General features: G+C 39.3%; 1 protein-coding gene across 1 annotated transcript; it reads left to right on the forward strand.

Annotated features, from left to right (window-relative positions):
* The first annotated feature begins 2,861 nt into the window (after positions 1–2,861).
* Positions 2,862–17,492, forward strand: LOC145813031 (uncharacterized). Its single transcript, XM_082908292.1, has 7 exons — positions 2,862–3,060; positions 8,385–8,546; positions 13,967–14,082; positions 14,185–14,439; positions 14,620–14,997; positions 15,303–15,502; positions 17,420–17,492. Exons 1-7 carry the CDS (start codon positions 2,862–2,864, stop codon positions 17,490–17,492), a joined length of 1,383 nt encoding a protein of 460 aa, XP_082764418.1.
* The last annotated feature ends 8,509 nt before the right edge of the window (positions 17,493–26,001 follow it).

Genomic DNA, 26,001 nt, shown 5'->3' on the forward strand with positions numbered 1-26,001 from the left:
ACAATAAGATAAAGACACACAAAAAAATTTGAATTGAAACAAAATGGAATTTCATTTATATTTGTTATGTATTTCATTTAGGTGGATGCCCGAGGCTTAGCATCGCCACAGACCACAGTGAGTAATAACTTTATAAAGATATGTTCAAATTATATTTAATTGTGAAGGTGTTACTATTATCGAAATTGATATATGAATGGTTTATTGAAATGTTATGATGATTTACCAAAACTGTTATTGTCCATCGAATGGTTTATTGAAACTCTAGTTTCTTACAAATGAATGAAGTTCCCTTTTGAAAATGTATCCATGACTCAAATATTGACCCTTGCCCGAGAGAGATTAATACCAGGGCATATTGACCCTTGTCTGGGGGAGATTAATACCAAGGCATATTGACCCTCGCCTGGGGGAGATCAATACCATGGCATATTGACCCTTGCCTGGGGGAGATTAATACCAGGGCATATAGACCCTTGCCTGGGGGAGATTAATACCACGGTTCATTAACCCTTGCCCGGGGGAGATTAATACCGCGGCTCATTGGATAATTGATTATGATATTTTGATTTACCTTCGAGGTTCTATTGCTATAGCAACATTATTATTCTATCGAATGTAATGCATGTTGGTTTGAATGGATATCGATGTTAAAAAAAAAAATTGTTATTCGTATTATTGTCGAACTTCATTCATATAACCTCTTTATTTTGTTATTACTCATTGAGCTCTAGCTCACTATTTATTTATATATGTAATTGTAGGTGGGCAAACTGAACATTAGAGTTAGATAGCCTCAAGTTACCGACTCAGCCTTTTGTGAAGCTTCCAAGTGAAGTAATCAGGCTTGGGTGAAGCCATACTTGTCAAACCCCTTTTGTGTGGTTTAATGGTTTTGTAGCATGCTGTAGTTGGGGTTGTATTTTGTAAAACATGAATTATACTTATGTGCAGGGCTTGTACTTATGTTGGATGTAATTTTGAAACAATACCTTGCTTAATATATTGCCCTTTTCATATATACACAGCTCAATGGATGAATTCTTTAACATTTTGAACTTCCGCTAAGCCCCATAATTGGTATTAAAGGTTTATTTGTACGGAGGCCGTAGGCAATCTATGGTTACTGGCCGGTCATGACGCTGAACCTATAGGGGCAGGTTCGGGTCTTGACAGAGTGGTATCAGAGCACGAAATATATCTCACTCACTTGTCCATTAAGCTATAGAGAGTCTAGAAGAAACTTCAGGAATGCATTCATGTGCATTTGATATGTCAGATGAAATAACCTCGTGATTATATATGCAATTGCCTGTGTGACTATGTGTGTATATGTATATTGTGGTTGTGATAGAACAAAATTTCATATAGAAAATGGTGAGAACCAGAGGTGATGAATTAGAGGAGGCAACCTCCTCAAGACTGGATAGAATGGAACGAATGATGCAAGACATGGCTGAAGCCATAAGACAACAACAACAACAACCACCTCCCCCACCTCAAATGCCTGTACCACCTCCAGCACCAGGGTGTCAGCCGGAAACTTGCACTGTTGCCTTGACTAGAGAATTTAAGAAGATGAAGCCATCGGTGTTTCATGGCGAATCGAACCATTGAAGGCCGAAGCTTGGGTTTTGGGGATTGAAAAATTGTATGAGGTGTTTCCATGTACCGAAGCCCAGCAACTAGCTACATTCACATTGGAATATGATGCAAGGTGTTGGTGGATGTTGGTTCGAAACGATAATAAGGATGTTACTTGGACCAATTTTCTGGAAATTTTCTATGAAAAATATTTTCCACAATGTGTGTGGGATAGAAAAGTAGCTGAATTTATGGAACTGAAACAGGGAAACAAATCAATTGCTAAGTATGAGGCTCAATTCATAGAATTAGCCCGTTTCGCGCCCCACATGATAGACACAGATTACAAGAAGGCTAAACAGTTTGAAGGAGGGTTACGTGACCCAATTCTAGATAAAATTAATGTACTCAAATTGCCAACGTATGTCGATGTACTTGACAAGGCGCTGATAGCGGAAAGGAATGTGACCAACCGTAAGCAAAATTTTGAATGGAAGGGCAAAAAATAGAATTTTAACAAGGGGACCACGTCAATGAGCAAGAAGTTCAATTCGGGAAGTTCTAGTAATACTGGTTCAAGCCAAAGTGGCAACTCAACACCAGCTTGTACTACATGCAGAAAGAAACATGGAGGTGTCTGCTACCGCACGATGGGGGCTTGTTACCAATGTGGGAAAATAGGACATATGGCATGGCATTGCACATAATCACGACAGAATGGCAACCGAGGAGCCACAAGCTCAATTGGATTCGCACCCACGACGAAACCAGCCACAACACCGTCTACCACAAGGAATGAACAAAGGCAAGGGAGGGTTTTTGCACTGACCCCAGGGGATACTCAGAATACTGAGGCAGTAGTGTCAGGTACGATCTCCATTTATAGTAAACTTGCTTATACCTTAATTGATTCCAGGTCTACACATTCATTTATTTCTATGGTCCTTGTTGGAACTCTGAATAGACCTATGGAAACATTAAATTATATACTATCTGTTGCATCACCTATGGGGGGATCCATGCTATGTTCAACTGTAATTACTGCATGTTAATTATTTCTTGGAAATACTACTTTGTATGCTGATTTAATACCTTTAGACATGAGGCATTTTGATGTTATTCTGGGTATGGATTGGCTAGCTAAATATCATGCAACAATTAATTATGCCTTGAAACGAGTAATATTCCGACCCCTAGGGCAAGAGGAATTTTATTTTGAGGGAAAAGGGGTAATCTCACCACCATACCTTATATTTGCTATGAAAGCCCGGAAACTAATGAGTAAGGGTTGTCAAGGGTATTTGTGTAGTGTAGTAACCGAACCAACAGTAGACATTACTCTAGACAGTATACCAGTGGTGAGAGATTTTCCAGATATGTTTCCAGAGGAACTACCTGGCCAACTTGTTGATAGAGAAATCGAATTTGTAATTGATGTAATACCGGGAACTCGACCAATTTCTAAAACTCCCTACCGTATGTCTATTACTGAAATGAAAGAATTGAAAATTCAGTTATAAGAATTGCTTGACAAGGGGTTTATCAGACCAAGTACATCCCCATGGGGCGCACCGGCACTTTTTGTTAAAAAGAAAGACGGCACTCTCCGATTATGCGTGGATTACCAAGAGCTCAACAAGGTAACAGTGAAAAATAAATACCCTTTGCCACGTATTGATGATCTGTTTGACCAGTTACAGGGGGCATAGATATTTTCGAAGATTGATTTGAGATCAGGATATCATCAATTGAAGGTTAAGGCCAAGGATGTTGAAAAGATTGCTTTCCAAACCAGGTATGGACATTATGAGTTTTTAGTCATGCCATTTGGGGTTACGAATGCGCCTGCAGCATTTATGGATTTAATGAACAGAATTTTCAAACCTTTCCTAGATGACTTTGTTGTTGTATTCATTGATGACATCTTAATCTATTCGAAAAGTAGAGATAATAATGAACGACATCTGAGACTGGTTCTTCAAAGACTTAGAGAAAAATAGTTGTATGAGAAATTCAAAAAGTGTGAATTTTGGCTTGATAAAGTTGCATTTTTAGGGCACATTATTAATAAGGATGGTATATCTGTGGATCCTCATAAAATTGAAGCTATTATTAACTGGCTGTAGACACCCCATTTTTGACCACCCTTAAGACTTGGGCACTACTGATAGTTTACTTGGTGGAGAAATGTGTACAGGGCAAAAGTTCAGTTTCTTCGGCAAGGAGAGAGACAAATCTCAACTTCATACCCCTTTTGGACCAAAACAATCTTGATCAAAAGATTTTAGACCTTGAAACCCTCTCTTTCAAAATGTTTTGAAAATAAAGTTTCTACGATGTTCCGATACTCGCTTTTTGTTAAATGTAGCACTTTTTGGTAAACCGAGCAAGGACAAAGTGGAAATGAATGAAAAAGAGATGAAATCTTTGAAAAATCATTCAAAACACTTTGTTTAGGGGTTTGGAGTTGAAGAAAAGAGGAAAGGAGAGAAGAAAACTAGTTTGGGAGAAGTTCGGCATGAATCCGGGTAGGACTAAAACTGCGTGGCTTCACCAAAACAGGCATAACTTTTTTCATAGTTGGAATTTTGATGCAAGGCTTCCACCATTGGAAAGCTTACTTCTGGACCTTTAATTTGGATTCATATGGCCATTTGAAGTTGGACCTGAAAAGCAGAATTTTCCTGCCGACCAAAAAAACTAGTTGGCCGACCAGAAAAAGTAGTTGGCCGACCAAAAAAGTGGTCGGCCGACCAGAAAAAGTGGTCGGTCGACCAGAAAAGTGGTTGGAAAGTCCCAAAATCAGATTTTTTGAAGATATTTTCTCTCTAGCTGTTCTCCACAACCTCCAACTGTCTCCAAAACAGATATTTCGAACCAACTCTTGCTTTTTGCTATATATGAGACATATCTCCCATTTTGCAAAAAAAAAAAAAAAAAGACTTCTTGGACAAGCTCGAGAGATTCTCTCACTAAACTCCCTCTCTCTCTACAAAACTTCCAGAGCAAGATCTCTGCCTCTCTCTCTAGAGCCTCCCTCTCTTGCTCCTTTTGTGCATAGAAGTGTATAAAAGTAGAGATATACAACTAGTTTGCCAAGACATCCTTCATCAAAGTTGCAGATCAATGGGATGAGGTCCCTTGGAGCTCATTTTTGGACTGCTGGAAGGTCATTTGAGCCAGTAAAGAGGCCATTTTGCTGCTGTTCTACAAGGGTAAGCACATCTCCTCTTTTGTACTTGTTTTGCACACTTGCTTCACCACAATTTTTCCCTTATTTTGAGGCTATTTTTGGGTTAGTGTTGAACTACAAAGACCTCTATTTTTCAGTCCTAAAAATGGTGGTTTAAGCCTTGTTTGGCTAGGGGGTTGTCTCTTCCTTTTGTTCCTTAGCTTGTATAGCTTTTGAGCCATCTTTCAAGGCCTTTCAAAACAACTTTTTGTGGCCTTTTGAACACTGAAATCTAGAGGATTTTCAGTGGTAAAAACCCTGCTTTGAGGTCCCAAATGGGTGGGGGTTGTCCCCCCTCCTCTTCTCTTGTTTCCTTGCATTATTGGCCTATAAAAGGAGCATGTGTTTCTACTATTTTGAGGCTTGGTTCAGGTACTTTTTTGTGACTTCTAGGACCTTCCTTGGCTCTGTCCATGGCTGGTTTGGTCACCTTTTGCATGCTTCTTGTATGTGTAGTGCAATCCCATTTGTGACTCATCAAAGTAGCATGTCTTTCTAGCATGTATGGGCTCCATTTCAGTAGGTTTTTGGTCATTATTTAGCATGTCATAACTCTGTCCAAAGTTGGTTTGATAGCCTCTTGCATGCTTCATGTACTTGTAGTATAAATCTTGCTTACTAGCTTTGTATGCATGTTGTTTTGGCTATACTCCAACATAATTTTATTCATATTTTGGGCTGTTCTAGGACTGTTTTGTACTTTCATGGTCATATCACTCATGTTTTGTATAGTTATAGTGCAAATGCTTTGGCTAGTCTTGAGTTTTGAGGTCCCTCGCATGCTATATTTGTGATGTTTGCATACCTTGGCATCATTTGGCATGGAATTTCAGAGCTTATATCTTTTCCATACTCTCATGTTTATCACTCTTTAATTGTATTTGAGAGTTGAGCTTTGTGCCTTGCTTGCGAGCCATCATTTGGGCATGTTTTTTCTTGCTTAGCATGCTATCATTTCAGTCCATTTCGGCCACTATTTTGACCTGCATTAGGTCTGTTTTGAGTGCTTTAGGTCATTTGAGCACTGCTTGGTATGGTTGTAGTGTAAAGCCCTTGACTAGCTTTGTATTTCAAGTCTCTTGGCATGCTTTATTTGAGCTATTTGCATGATATGGCTTCACTTTGCATGTAATTTCAGAGCATATAAACTTGCCATGCTCCCACTTTTGTCACCCCTTGATTGCCTTTAAGGGTTGTGTTCTTGTTGCCTAGCTTGTGGACCAATATGTGTGCATGTGTGTCTTGCCTTTTGGTGCCTTAGTCTTGGTGTTATGGCCACTGATTTGGGTGTGGCTGAGGCCCATCCATTTTGATTTAAGTTCATTTTTCATCGAGTATGCCATTGTAGCTCATAGCATTGAGTATGCCATGTTGTCGCATGATTGATCATTGCATTGTGCATGCTTTGTTCATCTCATTGTGTATGCTAGTGTCATAAGCATTGTGCATGCCATGTAGCTTATAGCATTGTGTATGCTAGTTGCATGTTTGCATGTTATCCCTTGCATGTTTGCATCACTTAGTTGCATTGCATTAGGATTGCATGCTAGAGTTGTATTTGTGCATGCCATGTTTGTTGCATTGTGTTTGGGATAGGAGTTAGTCCGAACACGGGAAACGAGGGACGTCTCATACTCAAAGTGACGAAACGTGCCTCGATTCCTGGTTGCCGACATTCTTGACTACCCATGATGGAGTTGTTGGCTTTAGGTGCTTGTATGTGCATTCATTTCACATTGAGTCATGCAATTTGGCTCCTCGGCCATCATGCATCAAAATACGTGATTGATGGCCCGAGGGTCGAGGACTACACTCCCTTGAGCTTATGCAATGATGAGGAGAGTGGTCGTGCACACATGTGTTGCAAATACTTTGTCGTGCCTCTCTCTTTCCCTTTGTTGCAGAAAAGCAGAAACCAAGAGAGGAAACTGGTCGGCCGACCAGATTTACTGGCAGGCCGACCACTTTTTTTGGTTTCCACCACAAAAGGTGGTCGGTAGTTGGTCTCCCATGCCTATAAGCTGGTCGGCAGCCTTCCCACAGATTCCCAGGGTGGAGTTTCATCTCTCTGGAGCTTTGTGCAAGTTTATGAGATCAATTGCAAACAAAGGCGAGTTGGGGCGTCACGAGGGATTTCCGAACAAGGCAATTCAAGCATGCATGCGTCCTTTGTCATTCAAAGCAAAGCTAAGGCAGCCCACATTCATTTAGTTTGTATGCTCATTTAGATTGCTTACTTAGTTAATGTTGTGTAATAACTAGTTTAATTAGATTAGCTTAGGTAGCTAGTTGGTTTTGTATTATTTATTCGGACCCTCCGTCGAGAGGGCGAATTTTGTAATAAGTGTGCGTGAGTGTGTGCATGTCTTCCAACCCCACGTCTTTCTCCCTTTTACTTACCTGCTTTTGATGGTTAGTTTTAGGTCATGTTTTGATTAGCATTCTTATGCTCGCATGTTTGCATTCATTCATCTGTATTGCATGCACCGGGCTCGGCGCATCATACTAACTGCATTGTATTTCAATACCGATTTGAATACATGATTGTCAAATTGCATTTCACATGATATCTTAGAATAGCCGAGCCTATTTCTAGTTGCATTTTGCCTATGTTCATTAGCCATCTTAACATAAACTAGGATCACGCATTGATTACTAACTAGTTTCTATTTTGGCTCGGAGTACTCGGTGAGTGTTTATGCTTTAGCATCCTTGCATGTGTGTGAGTGACTGCCATGATAGCATGCTTGCCATGAGGCTAACTGTTTATGTGATATACCTGCCTGAATGCCTGTGGGTGAAGATTGGATTATTTAAATTGGAACAATTCATCGATTGCGAGTTTTAAAGCCCACTTGAGAGTGACAAATCACCATGTTTTCTAAGCCCACTTGAGGGTGGCAAAATCCGCATTTTAGCCTACTTGCGAGTAGCAAACCGCTTTAAAAAACAAACATGAGATGTTTTGTTCCAACTTAGACAATCCAGTCTATACTTGTATGTTGTGCGCATCACGTAGCAATTCTAGGCTAATAAACCGGAATAAGAGCACATATGTTTTCAAAAACAAGATATCATGTTTAGTAGTGGCCGATCTTTGATCGGGCTAGCGGGGGTGCTCATTGTATGACCTTTCCCAATCGTACCCAAGTTCCCGAGTCAAGGCAACTTTGGTGATGACGGGCACAAGGCCTTAGGCATGAGTCAGGGTTTCCTAAATTCCCCCAAAATAAAATATTTAGGTGACGACTCTGTATCTAGCAAAGCAGTCCATAATTCCTCCAAAATAAAATATTTAGGTGGCGACTCTGTATCTGGCTAAGCAATCCATGTTTGGCACTTCTTTCTAAAAATCAATTTTTCAAAACGATTTGCCAGATTTGGACTCTTTGGTGATTTATCAATCTCGTATTGCACTTTGCGAGATCAGATTAAGAATCGTGACATTGAGACTGAACTGTAATAAGCCCAATGGATAAAACGGGATTCTCCCGGGACGTTCGGGCGCGTCTACACTGGCCTACTCCAACTAATGTAACAGAAGTTTGTAGTTTTATGGGTTTGGCAGGGTATTACCGAAGGTTCGTTAAAGACTTCTCAAAAATTGCTGTACCATTGACTCAGTTGACTCGAAAGGGGGAGCTATTTGAGTGGATGGATCAGAGAGAAACAACCCTTCAAGAGTTGAAGACAAGACTAACTACAGCCCCAATCCTTACTATTCCCTCAGGTACTGAAAATTTTGTGATTTTTAGTAATACATCCTATAAGGGCCTGGGTTGTGTTTTAATGCAGAATGGCATGGTTATTGCGTATGCCTCTTGACAATTGAGACCACATGGAATTACCCTACACATGACTTGGAACTTGCTGCAGTTGTGTTCGCATTAAAGATACGGAGACACTATTTGTATGGGGTCAAATGTGAAGTATATACAAATCAAAAGAGTTTGAAATACTTTTTCACACAGAAGGAACTGAACATGCGTCAAAGGTGTAGACCGCCCCGAGAACTCTCGACTCTGCGTGCGAGGGCGCAAATCGTTTTGTTCTAGGCTACTACAGTTCGAACTCGTGTCACGGTTCTGAATCTAATCTCACAAAGTGCAATGTGAGACCGATAAATCACCAAAGAGTCCAAACTCGGCAAATCGTTTTGGAAAACTGATTTTTATAAAGAAGTGCCAAACATGGACTGCTTTTCCAGATACAGAGTCGCCACCTAAATATTTTATTTTGGGAAAATTTAGGAAACCCTGACTCATGCCTAAGGCCACGTGTCCGTCATCAGCAAAGTTGACTCAGCTCGGGAACTTGGGTACGAGAGGGGAAGGTCATGCAATGAGCACCCCCGCTTGCCCGATAAAAGATCGACCTTTACTAACATGATATTTTGTTTTTGAAAACACATGTGTTCTTATTCCGGTTATTAACCTAGAATTACTATGTGATGCGCACAACATACAAGTATAGACTAGATCGCCTAAGTTGGAACAAAACATTGCATGTTTGTTTGTTTGAAAACGGTTTGAAGTTTGCTACTCGCAAGTAGGCTAAACCGCGGATTTCAATGAATTGTTCCAATTTAAACAATCCAACCTTCATCCACAGGCATTCATGCAGTTAAACACTTAAGCAATTAGCCTCATGGCAAGCATGCTAAACATGGCAGCACTTACACACATGCAGTATGCTAAAGCGTAAACACTCACAGTGTACTTCGAGCCAAAACAGAGAACTAGTTAGAAATCATGCATGATCCTAGTTCATGTTAAGATGGCTAATGCAACACATGCAAAATGCAACTAAGATAGGCTCGGCTATTCTAAGATGTCATGTGAAATGCAACTTGGTACATGTATTCAAATTGGAATTGAATACAATGCAGTTTGTATGATGCGTCAAGCCCGATGCATGCAAAACAGATGAATGGATGCACGCATGCGAAGCATAAGGTATGCTAAACAAAATATGCCCTAAAACTAACCACTGAAAGCAGGTAAGTAAAAGGGAGAAAGAAATGGGGGTTGGAAGGCATGCATCGCACACACGCACGATTATTACAACAGTTGGCCCTCTTAACGGAGGGTCCGAATACTAAGCTAACTAGCTAATCTAAGCTAATTAAACTAATTATTACATCACAAAACTAATTAACTAATAAGTTAACTAACTAGTTATTACAACACAAATAAGCAGCTAAATGCATTAACTACTTAAGTACAAAACCAAAGCATAAGCTAGCTAAGGAAAGCAGTAAAACAGGAGCCTCAAGGTGAGAAGTGTATGCATGCCCGGTCGCCTCGTTCAGAAATCCATCGCGATGCCCCAACTTGCCTCTGCTTTCAATTATTCTCAGAACCTTGCACCAAGCTCCAAAAAGCTTCTAACTCACCTTGGAGACCCTCAGGAGGGCTGCTGACCAGTTATTGGTGTTGTAGACCACCTGCCAACCACTTTTCTTTGCTTCAGACTAGAAAAAGTGGTCGGCCAGCTAGTTTTTCTGGTCGGCCGACCAGTTTTGCTACCACATTTCCAGTTTGCTACAACAGAGAACAAGAAGGGGCATGGCAATGTATTTGCAATGTATGTGTGCACAACCACTCTCCCCATAATTTCATAAGCTCAAGGGAGTGCGGTTCTCGACCCTTGGGCCACCAATCACGCATCTCAATGCATGATGGCCGAGAAGCCAAGATTGCACATTTCAATGTAAATGAATGCACACATAACACATAAATTCCTTGAACTCTATCATGCACAATCAAGAGGGTCGGCGACTGAGAATTGACGCACGTTTCATCACTTCAAGTATGAAACGTCCCCCATTTCTCGTGCTCGGATTAACACCCAATCCAAACAAAATGCAAAGCAACTCAAGCATGCTAGACAAAATGTGATCCATGCAACATGGCATACACAATGCGAACAACAACACAGCATACACAATGCAATGTAACATGGCATACTTAATGCAAACAACAACATAGCATACACAATGCTAATGGTATGCGTACTCAATGCAAGGCAATATACGCAACCTATCAATGCTAATGGCATGCATACACAATGCAAGGCAACATAAGCATGTGAACAACATGAAAACAAACATGCTCAATGGACTTAAACCGAATATGGATAGACCTCAGTCATGCCAAAACAGTGGCCATAATGCTAAGAAATGAAGGCACAAAAACATATACAAGCATACACATGCATTGGCCTATCAATTAGGCCTAAGAGCAAAACCCTCAAGAGTGCTCAAGGAGTGATAAACATGAGAGTGTAACAACACTATAAGCTCTGAAATAAGGTATGAAATGATGCCAATTCATTCAAACAACACAAGCAAGGCATGCTATGGTCCTTAAGGCATAAGGCTAGCAAAGAGGACTATAAAGGGGGCATGCAATACATGGCACAAATGCATGAACCAGCCACAAACAGAGCTCAAATAGGTCAAAACAAAGACCAAAGCATGCTTAGATGGGAGCTCAAAAGTCAAGGCATGCAAGCAAACAAGCTAGGCCATAAGCTAGGCAACAATGCACAACCCTTAAAGGCATTCAAAGCATGAAAGAAGTGGGAACATAGCAATGCTATAAGCTCTGAAATATCATGATAAATGATGCCAAATCATACACACGATGCAAATGAAGCATGCTATGGTGCTCAAAACTCAAAGCTAGCATAGGCACTTGCACTATAGCTATACAAAACATGAAGTATATGGAAAAGGCGACCCAAAACAGTCCTAGAACATGTCAAAATGATGGAGGGAAGCCAAAACAAGTCAACATGAAGGGCCAAAACATGGATCATGCAAGGGCAATAGGGAGGATTACACTACACCTACCAAGACCAAGCATGAGATGACTTCGCCAACAAAAATAAGAGTTATATTATGGCAAAATAACCCCCAAAACACATTAAAATGATAGCTCGCAAGCTTAGGCATGAAAGCATACGCAATGACTCATTCCTAGGCACAAAGGACCAACCCTCCAAAGCATGAAAAAAGTGACAAATGTGAGTGCATGAACATGAAACATGGACTGAAATCACATAAAAAATGATGCCAAATCATGAAAATAGTCCAAGTAATGCATGCTAGTGGACTTAATACACAAAGCTAACAAGCTAGAATGCATTATAACTATACAAAGCATGGCATGCATGACCAAAACAACACAAATCAGAGCTAGAGCAAGCTAAAACATGGACAAAAGCTTCTTAGAGTTAAGCCAAAATCATGCTAGAATGATGGTCTAAAGCATGATACACGTTAGGCTAGTTCATGAAATTGCACTACAAGTGCATGGAACATGCATGGGGCCATCAAACCAAACCTTAACAGAGGTATATCATGTCAAAACAACACCGAGAACATGCTAAAATAGAATCAAATCATGCTAGAAAGGCATGCTACTTCATGAATCATACAAGACTAGTTTGTAAGATTTACACTACAAGTGTATTAAGCATGCATGAAGTGAAAAAACCAAATCAAAATAGTGGTATGCCATGTCAAAATAACCCCAAATACATGCTAATATGGAGCCAACATAAGCTTAACAAACATGCTCAAACATGAGGCAAATGAAGCAAGCATCCAAGAGACAAGGAGAGGGGGATGGCCCTCTCCTATTTGGGACCTCAAAACACAAGTTTTACCACTGAAAATCCATTGGATTTTAGTGGTTAAAAGGCCAAGAGAAAGTGATCTCAAGGGCCTAAAGTGATGGTGCAAAACAAAGCCAAACAAGACATGCAAGGAAGTAGATCACCCCAAACACCAAAGAGACCTTAAACAAACATGTTAAGCCTTAAAAATTAGAACTTTTTTTAGTTTAAAGTCAAGCCAAAATAAGCATGAAAATAGGTCCAAAAGCTTAAACTGAAACAAGGGTTTTAAGGGTTAAAAGCTCACCATTGAAGAACACCTTCAAAGCTGCAACTCCAGCAACCTCTTTGAGCTCAAACCAATTCAAAAACTCCAAAATCAACCTCAAAGTGCCTCAGCAACAAGAGTATGGTGTTTGAGTGTGTATTTGTGTGCAATAGTATGGAAAAACTACACTTTCAAGCACAAAACAAGAGAGAAATGAAGAAGTATAGATATAGATGATATGTATCACTCAAGCACCATTTTATGAACCTAAGGCATGAGGGAGGAGGCTCCTTTATATAGAAAAATATGCAACAAGCTTGTTGGACAAGCTTTAGGCCTAAAGCCGTCCCTCCATACACGTGTATGGAGGATGGCTTTTGCACCCTCCAGTTGTAACAGTTAGCTAGAAAATATCTCCAAAAAGGTGATGGAAAGCTGCCGACCACTTGAAGTGGTCAGCCAGCTACTTACAATGGTCAGCCGACCAGTGGAAGTGGTCAGCCAGGGAAGAAACTGGTCGACCATGGGGGGGAGATGGTCTGCAGCATGAAAGTAAGGCAGTGGTGTGGTGGCTGACCAGAAAAGGTGGTCCAAAGACCAAGAAAACCAGTTGGCCGACTAGAAAGCTGGCTGGCAGGAAGGAAAGTGGTCTCCAAGGGGAAGAACTGGTCTCCCACCCTTATACCACCTTCCAAACAAGGAAAACAAGGTTTGTACCAAAAACAAACCAAAAAGGATGCAAGACAAGAGTTCGGGAGGCAAGGCGCGCAGCCGGGAGCCTCAAAAACTAGTCTACGGGCACCAAAAGTGATCAACGAGGGAAAAGTGGTCTCCCAGACCATAGTGTCCCTCTAGGCAAGGTTAACAAGGCATGGTTCAAAAACCAAGTCAAGCGGAGAACGTTAAGCGGTCTCGAGACAAGGCGCACGGCCGAAGGCTCCGTAAACCAGAAACTAGTCTCCAAGCAGGAAAAGTGGTCTACGACCACAAAAGGGTGGTCTACAGACCTCTCTCTCCCTTCAGGGAAGGGAAACAAGGTTCGGTCCACAAACCGAGTCAAAACACATAGAGTTTAGAGGCCCGGAGGCAAGGCACTCAGCCGAAAACTCCGGAAACTTGAAACGAGCACAACATGCCCTATCACCAAGCGCTCAATGGATGATGTCTGAGTCTTAAAGTCGGTAAAAAATGGGGTGTCTACAAAAGGCGATGGCTTGAATTAATCAAAGATTATGACTTGCAGATTCACTATCATCCAGGCAAAGCCAATATTGTAGCAAATGCGCTCAGTAGAAAGAATGTAGGGAATCTTGCCTGTTTACTCACAGATCAAAGAGAGCTGCTGCTGGAGTTTGAAAAACTCGAGATTGAAGTGGTACCTTTTGAACAATATGGCTTGATAATCACAATGCCTGCCCAACTTGCTATTATTGAAGAAATCAAACAGAAATAACTGGATTATGAGTTTTTGAAGAAGATTTGTGATGAACTTGACACCAAGCCTAAACCGGGGTTCCTAATTGAAGACTCTGTGTTGAAGTATCAAGGGAGGTTGTGTGTCCCGAATGATGCAGATTTAAAAAGGAAAATTTTGGAGGAAGCTCATAAGTCAATATTTACTATGTATCCAGGAAACACCAAAATGTATCAAGATTTGAAGTTTGTGTATTGGTGGCCCAACATGAAAAGGGAGATCGCCAACTTTAACTCTAGATGCTTGCAGTGTCAGCAGGTAAAAGCAGAACATCAAAGACCAGCAGATCTGTTTCAGTCCTTTCCTATTCCAGAATAGAAGTGGGAGCATATCACCATGGACTTTGTTGTTGGCCTACCTCGGACACTTAGAGGTATGGACTCTATTTGGGTTATAGTTGATAGATTAACTAAATCTGCCCACTTTCTTGCTGTAAAGACTTCATTTACTGCTTATAGACTTGCTACTATCTACATTGACAAGATTATTCAACTGCATGGGGTTCCAGTGTCTATTGTATTAGATAGGGATTCTAAATTTGTTTCTAGATTTTGGCATAGTTTGCAGGAGGCAATAGGAATAGAATTGAGATTTAGCACAGCATTTCATCTGCAGATCGATGGGCAAATCGAGAGAACCATCCAGACCTTTGAGGACATGCTTCATATGTGTGTATTGGATTTTCAGGGAAGTTGGGAAACTTATTTGCCACTGGCCGAATTTGCTTATAATAACAGTTTTCACACAAGTATCAATATGGCACCATGTGAGGCACTATATGGCAGAAAGTGTAGATCGCCAATTTGTTGGACAAAGGTGGGTGATAGAGCTATTTATGGGACTGAACTTGTGCAAAAAACAACTGAGAAGATCAAAATCATTTAGCAAAGGCTCAAAATTGCACAGAGTTGACAGAAAAGCTATGCAGATCAACGAAGAAGGGATTTAGAATATGAGGTGGGAGATCATGTATTCATCAGGGTGACCCCAATGAAGGTGCATATGAGATTTGGTAAAAAGGAAAAATTGACTCCTCGCTACATTGGACCGTTTCAGATTCTTGAGAGGATGGGTCCTGTTGCTTACAGGTGCATAATGTTTTTCATGTATCCATGCTTCAGGGGTATCTCAGAGATCCGTTCCATGTGATTGATTACCACCGGATTGCTCTAGATGAAGATATGGTGTATAAAGAATGGCCTGTGCAAATCATTGATTGGCAAGTGAAGCAATTGAGAAACAAAGCTATCCCTATGGTGAAGATTGAGTGGAGAGAACATTATGGGAAGGAGGCCACGTGGGAGAAAAAGGAAGAGATACGGCAACAATATCCACATTTGTTTCCATCTGAAGGTAACTCAAGTTTGGAGGACCAAACTTTCTAAGGGGAAGAGACTGTGACGACCCCGACCTCCAAACTAGTACATTATGTAGTTTTAATGAGTTTAATTGCATGATTATGTGCTTAATTGTGTGGATACATGCTTAATTCTATAATTATCTGTTGACTTATGGAATATCTGTTTAAATTGGGAACTTAGAGTCAGCAATTGGGAGCCTAAATGGCTTCAGGAACTGAAATTGTCTAGCTCAATATGCTATTTGGAATATTTAAAATTTTATGGCAACTTTAATTGAAATTTGATTTGGATCAAAATAATTAGATAAACTGATTGAATTAGTTAGCATTAAGCCTAATTGATTAATCCTAATCAACTTTGATTAAGGTTAAGTTAAGTGCATCATATATAAGGCTCAAATTAACCTATGAACTCATAAAAACACTCTTTGGCTGAAATTTGAGAGAGTGAAGGGAGTGAACTCAACACTATAGAGAGAGGAAGAAGAATTTGAAGAGAATTGCTAGAGAATTGGGGAATCAAGCTTTAAACCACACTCAAATTCAACACTAGGTAAGACATTCATCATTAATTCATGTAGACATGGCATATAGATGTGTATTCCTCTCATTTTTGTATTCATTGACATGTTGTTGAAGAAAAGGAGCTATGAATTTCAAGAAATGGAAGGATGAAGTTGAATTCTTACATGCATGCATATTTAGAGTTAAGCTCCATGAAATTCATACATGCATGGCACAATTATACCTCATTTTGGAGAATTCTCCATGTTTCCATGCTTTTTATGCCACTTGATCATGTTTTGAGTATGTTTTGAAGAGATATGCATCTAATTTGAATTGAACATTATTATGTAACTTGAAATTGAAGTTAATGGTTAAGAATTTGCCACAATTTTGAATAAATGGTTTCAATTGGAAGTGTTTTCATGTTATATAGGGATTCTCCATGTTTTTGCACCAAAAATCCAAGATTTAAGACTTTGAATACCATACTTGATCTTTAATTGCAATTCTGGAAATCCCAGAATTCGTGATGTCCGCTCGAGCGACCAAAGTGGCGCTCGAGCGAGGACCCCTTTTCGTAGTCTTCCGCTCGAGCGACCATCAAGCGGGAAATTCATATATCCAATACTTTTGCAGACCGCTCAAGCGACGAATGTCGCGCTCGAGTGACTACCTTTGTTTTTGAACCCCGCTCGAGCATAGGAAGTTGCGCTCGAGCGAAGACCCTGTTTTCAACAAAATTTTACCAACTCTTTTAAGTGCATATTCGCCTCCTCATGCCACTCCTAACATTCTTAGGCACCTTTTTGGACTCATATAATCATACAATAAGATAGAGACACACAAAAAGAAATGAATTGAAACGAAATGGAATTTCATTTATATTTGTTATGTATCTCATTTAGGTGGACGCCCGAGGTTTAGCATCGCCACAGACCACAGTGAGTAATAACTTTATAAAGATATGTTCAAATTATATTTAATTGCGAAGGTGTTACTATTATCGAAATTGATATATGAATGGTTTATTGAAATACTATGATGATTTACCAAAACTGTTATTGTCCATCGAATGGTTTATTGAAACTCTAGTTTCTTATGAATGAATGAAGTTCCCTTTTGAAAATGTATTCATGACTCAAATGTTGACCCTTTCTTGGAGGAGATTAATACCAGGGCATATTGACCCTTGCCTGGGGGAGATTAATACCAAGGCATATTGACCCTCGCCTGGGGGAGATCAATACCATGGTATATTGACCCTTGCCTGGGGGAGATTAATACCATGGCTCATTGACCCTTGCCTGGGGGAGATTAATACCGTGGCCCATTGGATAATTGAATATGATATTTTGATTTACCTTAGAACAGGTTCTATTGCTATAACAACATTATTATTCTATCGAATGTAATGCATGTTGGTTTGAATGGATATCGATGTTAAAAAAAAAAATTGTTATTCGTATCATTATTGAACTTCATTCATATAACCTCTTTATGTTGTTATTACTCATTGGGCTCTAGCTCACTATTTATTTATATATGTAATTGTAGGTGGGCAAACTGAACATCAGAATTAGATAGCCTCAAGTTACCGGGTCAGCCTTTGTGAAGCTTCCAAGTGAAGTAATTAGGCTTGGGTGGAGCTATACTTGTCAAACCCCTTTTGTGTGGTTTAAAGGTTTTGTAGCATGCCGTAGTTGGGGTTGTATTTTGTAAAACATGAATTATACTTATGTACAGGGCTTGTACTTATGTTGGATGTAATTTTGAAACAATACCTTGCTTAATATATTGCCCTTTTCATATATGCACAGCTCAATGGATGAATTCTTTAACATTTTGAACTTCCGCTAAGCCCCATAATTGGTATTAAAGGTTTATTTGTACGGAGGCCGTAGGTAATCTATGGTTACTGGCCGGTCATGACGCTGAATCTATAGGGGCAAGTTCGGGTCGTGATAGGACTATTAGTCCGGAGCAAAAAAAATGAAACAAACAATGGACTATTAGTTCGGTGGGACTAATAGTCCAATCCCACCCCCTAATCCTTCAAAACAAACACACTGAGTGTTAATAAGGTGGGTTCGAATCCCCACATATATTTAACTTATCTCTATATAGTTGAATGATCTTGTTATGTAAAAACTATTTAAAAGCAACATCTGAAATCTCGACTCCTATGATGTAACCCCAAAAGTTATCCTTATGTGGTTAGATCATTTTTTTTTTAAACTTTCATTTATCTCTTTTTTTTTCATTTTTAATTAAAAAAAAAAGAATTTGGATGTGTTTAGCTAAAAGATTTGTTGAGACGAATGAAAAAGAAAAAGAAAAAGAAAATATAATTTTATTTTTTATTTGGTTATAATAAAAAAATATACAGAAAAAAAGTGTGAGGGAAATGTAATATTATTTTTTGTCTTTTGAGTTCATCTAGAATCTTTTATTTCTTTATTTCCCAACTCAATCAAACATAACTTGAAATTTGAATCTCATCATTTCTTTATCTTCTTTTTTTTTTTCTTTTTCCTTTTCCTTTTTATTTTTCATATCAAATTCTCCAATCAAATACAACATTTGTGCCCTAAAATATCTCCTCTAATTCTATTCACAATTCAATATGGCATGGCAAGAGAAGAAGTAATCGTTGTTGTGCATTTAATTTGGCCATTTCGAATTTTGTTTTAATTATCTAAATTATTCATTTTTAAAATATATTAATTAAACATGTTTATAGAAAATTAATTTATTCAACTATCGGTAACTCTTTTATTAAATAGCATTTATATTTAATTTTATATTTAAAATGACACTTGTTATTCATTTTATATATAAATATTGTTTGATGAAAAATTCAACTTGTTTGGTTCTAATTTTCTGAAAATAATTTTCTGAAAATTCTACATTTTTATTTTCTATATTTTAATGTTTTCTCTAAATTTTTTTGATATTTTAAACAATTTTTTTTTTAAATTTTTTATACACACCTAACATAAATACACTTAAAAAGTATAACATTTGTGAAAAAAATATTTAAAAAATACACTAAATATCAAAAAATATGAAAATTCAGTACATTTTTTGTATTTTTGTGTATTTATTAATTTTTAAAAAAAATTTTCACAAATATTTACTATTTAGATATATCTAAGTAAGGTGCATCTAAAAAAGTTTAAAAATTGGTTAAAATTTTAAAAATATTTACTAAAAATAAAAAAACACATGAAAAATAAAAAACACAATTTTCAGAAAACTGAAACCAAATACACTGATTGATGTCCAATCAACTTCTCTCTCTCTCTCTCTCTCTCTCTCTCTCTCTCTCCACCATTTCTTCAAGAGCTCACACTACCACCTTTCAATGCCACAGTCGTCTACCTATCACTACTATCATCGTCGCTTAGCCACCACTACCGTTCACTAACCACCTTTATCGTTATCAATCTATACTCCACCGTCGTTGATCTACACACCACCACCTCTTTTTGTCGTCGTCAATGTTGCATGTCTCACATCATTGTCCTCATCTTCTTCTCTCATCTTCGTCATCGCTAGCCTCACACCATTGTTCTCTTCCTTTGTTTCCATCATTAGTGACTTCAGATTTGGCCATTTTCAATAACAATCTTCACTAATAACTTCAGGTCTAGCCATTTCCAACACTGATACTATCTTAGATGGAGATCTAGTACCATAGCCCTCATTGCCGTCGAGATGTAACCATGACATGGTTGTTAGAGTTTCTACCAATTTAATCGGGTCTCTTTCTCTCTTTACATGTGTGTTCACAGTGATGAATCTCTATCAATTTGTTAGAAAAGATCTGGTTAAACCAAATCTATTGTTTGTAAAATATAGATAAATCTATTAGTGAATAAATTTATCAATCCTACACATTTTTTTGTACAAGTGTGCAGGTGTGTTTCTGTAAATGAATATGTGAGTGAGTATGTACGTATGTGAGTGTAATATTTTGGAAAGAAGCTTATAAGCCAGCTTATTGACTTATTGGCTTATTTGAGTCACATCACCTCTCTACTTTTTGCACATTTTTTCGTAATAAGCCAAAAAGTCAGCTTATAAGCCACTTAGTGTTAGTATGAGTGTGAGTGTAAGTGTGAGAATGTAAGAGAGTAATTTATTAAGGATCTCATAAATATTAATTATAGCAATTCCGATTTTGACCCGACTCTTGTTGTATCCCGGACTCAGGTTTAAAGGTTTCATATTGTTGTTTACATCTTTCTTCCCTTTTATCTTCTTAAATTTGGCTATGGGATTGTTATGGTTGCATTTGGAACAGGTTGGTTGCTTAGTTTCCAAACTCTTGTTGCCTAAAATTTTGTCCCTTCGCTCGAGCAACACTTATTGTGCTCGAGTGGGCTTTGTAAACTCACAGTACTTTTGCAGATCTGCATAACTACTAAGAGAGTATATTCTATGCTCGAGCAGTCCTTTCTGCGCTCGAGCAGGTTCAGCTCGAGTGGCCATTCTTACTCTCGAGCGATTGGTCTATTGTCTACAAAACTATTGGGAGTGTGCATTCTGCGCACGAGCGTCACTTCTTGCGCTCAAACAGAACAACTTATTGTGTCTAACGCTCAAGCGTCACTTCTTGCGCTCGAGCGGACTGTGCGTATATCAGTTCGCAATAGCCACTTGTTACATCACTTTTTCATCTCTTTCTCTCTCTCTAAAACATTTTAAAACCCTAGATCTTGAGTTTCTCTCTCCAGAACTCACATTTTCTCCACATTTTCATCTAGATCCATTGGTTTCTTTACCCTAGTGTCTTTGGAAAAAAAAGGTAGAGCACCTCAAAGGCTACGTTTTGATCCGAATAAACCTTGGTTTCGACGTCTTTGGAGTTCTTCCATTGCTTTGCTTATCTTCTCACTTTGAGGTAAGGACTTTCTGCACTCTCCTATGACTTTTAACTTAATTATTTTTTGATTATGTAAATAATGTTGGGATTGAAGCATTTTAGACAAACCTAGGGTTTTGGTTTAAAATCTAAAGAAGGGTTTTCAAATGAAGGTATTGAAAATGGTTATGAGTGTAGACATGAGGATGTGTTGTGTTAAATTTGTTGATTTTGACACATGGGTTGGATTTGGAAGAAAATAAAGTTTTACCCTAAAATGTTTCAAATAATTATTTTGTATAAATAATGAAATTGGTATTGGGAATGTGAAATTAGATAAATGTGTATATAAATGGTGGAGTTGGATGTGTATCATCTCTCACTTATGGAAATTTGGATAATTTATCTATCTTGGAAATTGTATTTCTGTTTAGAAATATCTGTTTTGGGCTATCGGTGGAGGATAGCTATGATTGTTGTAGAAATTACATAAGGATTAGGTGAACTGGAACTAATCTCTTATTTGTTGTCATTGAATATGACTCTGTTTTAAATACATTGTATATGTATGATGTTTGGAGAAGAAAATGGATGTACTCCATGTTTCGGGAAAGAAAGGAGATATACTTCATTGAATTAAGTTGACCCATGTATCCAGGGCGAGAATCTCGAAAATCACGCGTATATATGGGTACTGATCCCATGGACAAAATTTTTATAAATTGGAAAATTTGAAGTGTTTGTGTAATGATTGTGTTGGTTAGAGAACCACTGAGTTGTAGCCTTAGTTGGGTTGTTTGGATAACAATGGATTTGACTCATGGATTGAGTTGAAATTAATTGTCATGAAATGAACTAAGACAAAATGGCTTGAAATACGAAACTTGGCATATTCTGATCACGTAAGAATACGAATGATTTTATCATGGGCATTGTATATGCATATCATACTTATATTTTTGTTACGAATCATACATTGTTGTAACACGTCTGTGAGGGACCCCGCTACAGTTCGGACTCGATTTGTGTCACGGTTCTTAATCTGAACCAAAGAGTCCAAATCTGGCAAATCGTTTTGAGAAAACAGATTTTTGAAAGAAGTGCCAAACATGGACTGCTTTGCCAGATACAGAGTCGCCACCTAAATATTTTTTTAAAGGGGGAATTTAGGAAACCCTGACTCGGTGCCAAAGGCCACGTGTCCGTTATCACCAAAGTTGCCTCAGCTCGGGAGCTAGGGTACGATTGGGGAAGGTCAGCTATGAGCACCCCCTCTCGCCCAATCCGAAGATCAGCCTCTACTAACCGTGATATCCGTTTTTGAAAACGCTATGTGTTCTTATCCCGATTATTAGCCTAGAATTACTATGTTATGCGCACAGCACAAAAGTATAGACTAGATTGCCTAATTTGAGAATAAGCATTGCATATCCGTTTGTTTTGGAAAAATGTTTTAGAATTTGCTACTCGTAAGTAGGCTAAAACACGGATTTCAATGAGCTATTCCAACTTAGATAATCCAACCTTCACCCACAGGCATTCAAGCAGTTATATCACCTAAGCAGCTAACCTCATGGTAATCATGCTATCATGAAAACACTCACGCGTATGCAAGGATGCTAAAGCATAAATACTTACATCGTACTTCGTGCCAAAACAAAGAACTCGTTAGCAATCAATGCATGATCCAAATCCATGTTTAAATGCCTAATGCAACGCATACGGAATGTCACTAGAGTAGGCTTGGCTAGTCTATGAATGATATGTGAAAATGCACAAGTAGCATGTATTTAAGTTAGATTTGAAATACTAATGCAGTTAGCATGATGCGCCGAGCCCGGTGCATGCAATACTGATGAATGATGCATGCATGCATAGCATAAGGTATGCTAAATTAAACATGACCTATTACTAACCATCAAAGTAGGTAAGTAAAAGGGAGAAAGAAGTGGGGGTTGGAAGACATGCACACACTCACCCACAATTATTACAAATTCGCTCTCGCTCGGAGGGGCCAAAAGAATAATACAATTCGAATAATGAATTAACTATCCTAACTAATTAATTATTACAGACCAACTAAATTAATTAATTTAAGAAAGCAAGAAAAAGGGCCTCGGGAAGAGGGCTCAATGCACGCGTGCTCGGGTCTTGCTCGGAAGTCCACTGCCATGCACAAGCTGCCTCTGTTTTCCCTGCTCTGCTTCTCTGAAGACTGCCAAAGTCTCAGGATGTGCTCACTGGATGTTGGGGAATGCCACCGGCTGAGGAGAATGGCCACCGGCAGTGATTTGGTGTCGATCGGCCAAAAATGAATCCATCGGCCACATATGGATTGTCGGTCGGCACTCTGTGCAGTCGATCGGAAAAAAGTTCCTGCAGAATCTGTTTGACAGCAGCAGAGGACAGGGCTTTGCATGGCAATGCAATTCAAGCAATGTATGCACCGACCATATCCCTTATCATGTTTATGACTCAAAGGGACATGGTCCTTGGTTCTCGGACCATCAATCGTGCATTTCAATGCATGATGGCCCAAGAGACCAAGTTATGCATGTTGATTTCAAATGCAATGCAAACCAACAAACAAAGGCCCAACTCCCATCACTAAATCAAGGAACAAGGCATGCATGCTAGATGGAGTGCAACCTAGGCATGTGAACTCGCATGCAACATGGGCATACAATGCATTTATACAAGTATGCAAGCAAATATGCAAGGTAAGCATGCAAACAAGCAAAGGATGGACTTAAGCACGGTTTAGGCAGCCCTTATTAGGCCTAAAACAGTGGCCAAGGTGCTCAAAAATGAAAGACTAATAGGCACACAAACATTCATGCGAATGATCTCCAACACTTCAAGCATTAAAGAGCAATTCTCAAGCACACTCAAGAGGATGCAAACATGGACATATAGCATGCATTAAGCTCCAAAATCATGTTACAAGATGATGCCAAATCAATTTAAACAAGACAAGCAAAACATGCCACAATGGCCCAAGTGCTTAAGACAAGCCAAGGAGGCTTAAACCAAGGTCAAGTCCACCAAACCTCACAAGGCTAAGGGGACTTAAAACAAGTCAAACGCAGACTTAAACAAAGCCAAGGGTGCACTTAGATGGCATCTAGGTGGTCTAAAAGGGTAAGCATACTCTGAGGCCTAAACAAGGGGCATAAGGTAACAACCTTTAAACACATTGAAGGAGGATTAAATGCAAGCATATAAGCATGTCACAAGGACTGAGATAACATGTTAAGAGGTTCCAAACCATTGAAATGATACAACAAGGCCTGCTATGCACTTATATACTCAAGGCCAACAAGCCCAAAATGCAAAGGGGGCATGCAATGCAAGCTATGGTCGACCAAAACAGCCAAGGATAGACCTTAAACATGGCAATATAAACATGAAAGCTTCACAAAGCTAGGCCTAAAGCATGCTAGAACAATGGTTTACAACCTAAGGCATGTTAAGGCAACAAAATGACATTACAAGGCATGTATGCTAAGTAAGCATGGTGTACCAAAACCAACTTAAAACAATGCTATTTCATGGCAAAATAAGCATAACTAACAGCTAAGGCATGGTCAACAAGAGCCTAAGCTAGGTGCTCCCTCAAGAGGCAAAAATGGTCCTTTTCAAGGACAACAAGGAGAGGGGGTGGCCCTCTCCTTCTTGGAACCTCAAGGCACCATCCTTACCACTGAAATCCCTCAAGATTTCAGTGGTGAGGAGGCCCAAACACCAAAGTCCCGGAGCTCACACAAAATAGCACAAAACAAGGGCCAAACAAGGCTTAAGAGGGGTCAAACAACCCCAAAGCTTAAAACACTCTTAACAAACTATTTAGAGGCCTTAAAAATAGAACTTTTATGTATTATATGCAAAGCCAAAAAACAGTTGCAAGATAGGCAAAAGTGGTGTGCAAAAATGGGGTAAAAAGAGCTAGTTTCTTACCCTTGAAGTCCTCCTTCACAAATAATGATCTTGTTGCCTCCTTGAGCTCAAATCCAGTCAAGAACACCAAGAACAACCCTCTGGTCCCTCAACAACCAAGAGAAGGTGTAACACTATGTGTTTGTGTGCAATAGTATGGACAAACACACACTAGACACACACAAGAGAGAGATATAGAGATAGGAAATATGTATCAACCCTAACCCTAATCTAGAACTCCCTCTGAAATTTTTGTAACCCTAATGCCAAGAGAGGAAACCTCTTCTTATAGGCAACTCCCTCTTGTAAGGCTTCCAAAACAAGCCATCCAAGAGGGAAATCCCTCTATATGTATGGAGGGGAACAGAGTGGGTGCCAGCTATCACAGCTGGCACAAAATATCTACTAAAAGTAGATGAACAGTGATCGGCCATTCAAAATTGCCATTTTGGCAAAATAAATGGCCGACCGGCAACAAAGAGTGCCGACCGGCAATATACATTGCCGATGGCATAAAATCACTGGCCGGTGGCCTCAAGCCATGGCCGGTGATGTGTGGGGATGCCTCACAAGGCATTCCCTGCCTCTCCAAGGCAAAACACAAGTGTTTGGTGCAAAACCAGACACAACACAGTCGAGTCGAGAGATCCTGAGGCAAGGCGCGCAACCGAGACCTCCGGGAACTCAAGACAAACACAAACAAGGGTAATCACCAAGTGTTCCAATGGTGACGTCCAAGTCTTGAGGACGGTCAAAAATAGGGTGTCTACAGTTGCCCCTCTTTGACAAAACTCGAAAGTCATAACAATGACGGGAGTGAATGTCAAAGCCCAGAGATGACCCATTTTTGACAAGGCCGAAGACTCAGACAATCATGCAAGACAAACAAGATATGCACCCGAAGGCTAGGGCAATATGCAAGACAATGCACAGAGCCGGACATAACTTATGATCATGCAAAGAAAGCTGTAATGAAGCACACATGCGACAGTTTTAAGCTAGCATACACCAATGCAACTACATTACAAATGCATAAAGGATGTAAGAGAATTATGCAATTCTCGATATGTCTTACTCGGAGGATATAATACCTGTGCGGCTCGTCTGGTTGCACCAGCTTCAAACGAACCGTACATACAATATCGTGCCT

The sequence above is a fragment of the Camellia sinensis genome, chromosome 15 (assembly GCF_055761805.1).
Source record: "Camellia sinensis isolate YWXY chromosome 15, ASM5576180v1, whole genome shotgun sequence".
In the NCBI taxonomy this organism is placed as follows: domain Eukaryota; kingdom Viridiplantae; phylum Streptophyta; class Magnoliopsida; order Ericales; family Theaceae; genus Camellia; species Camellia sinensis.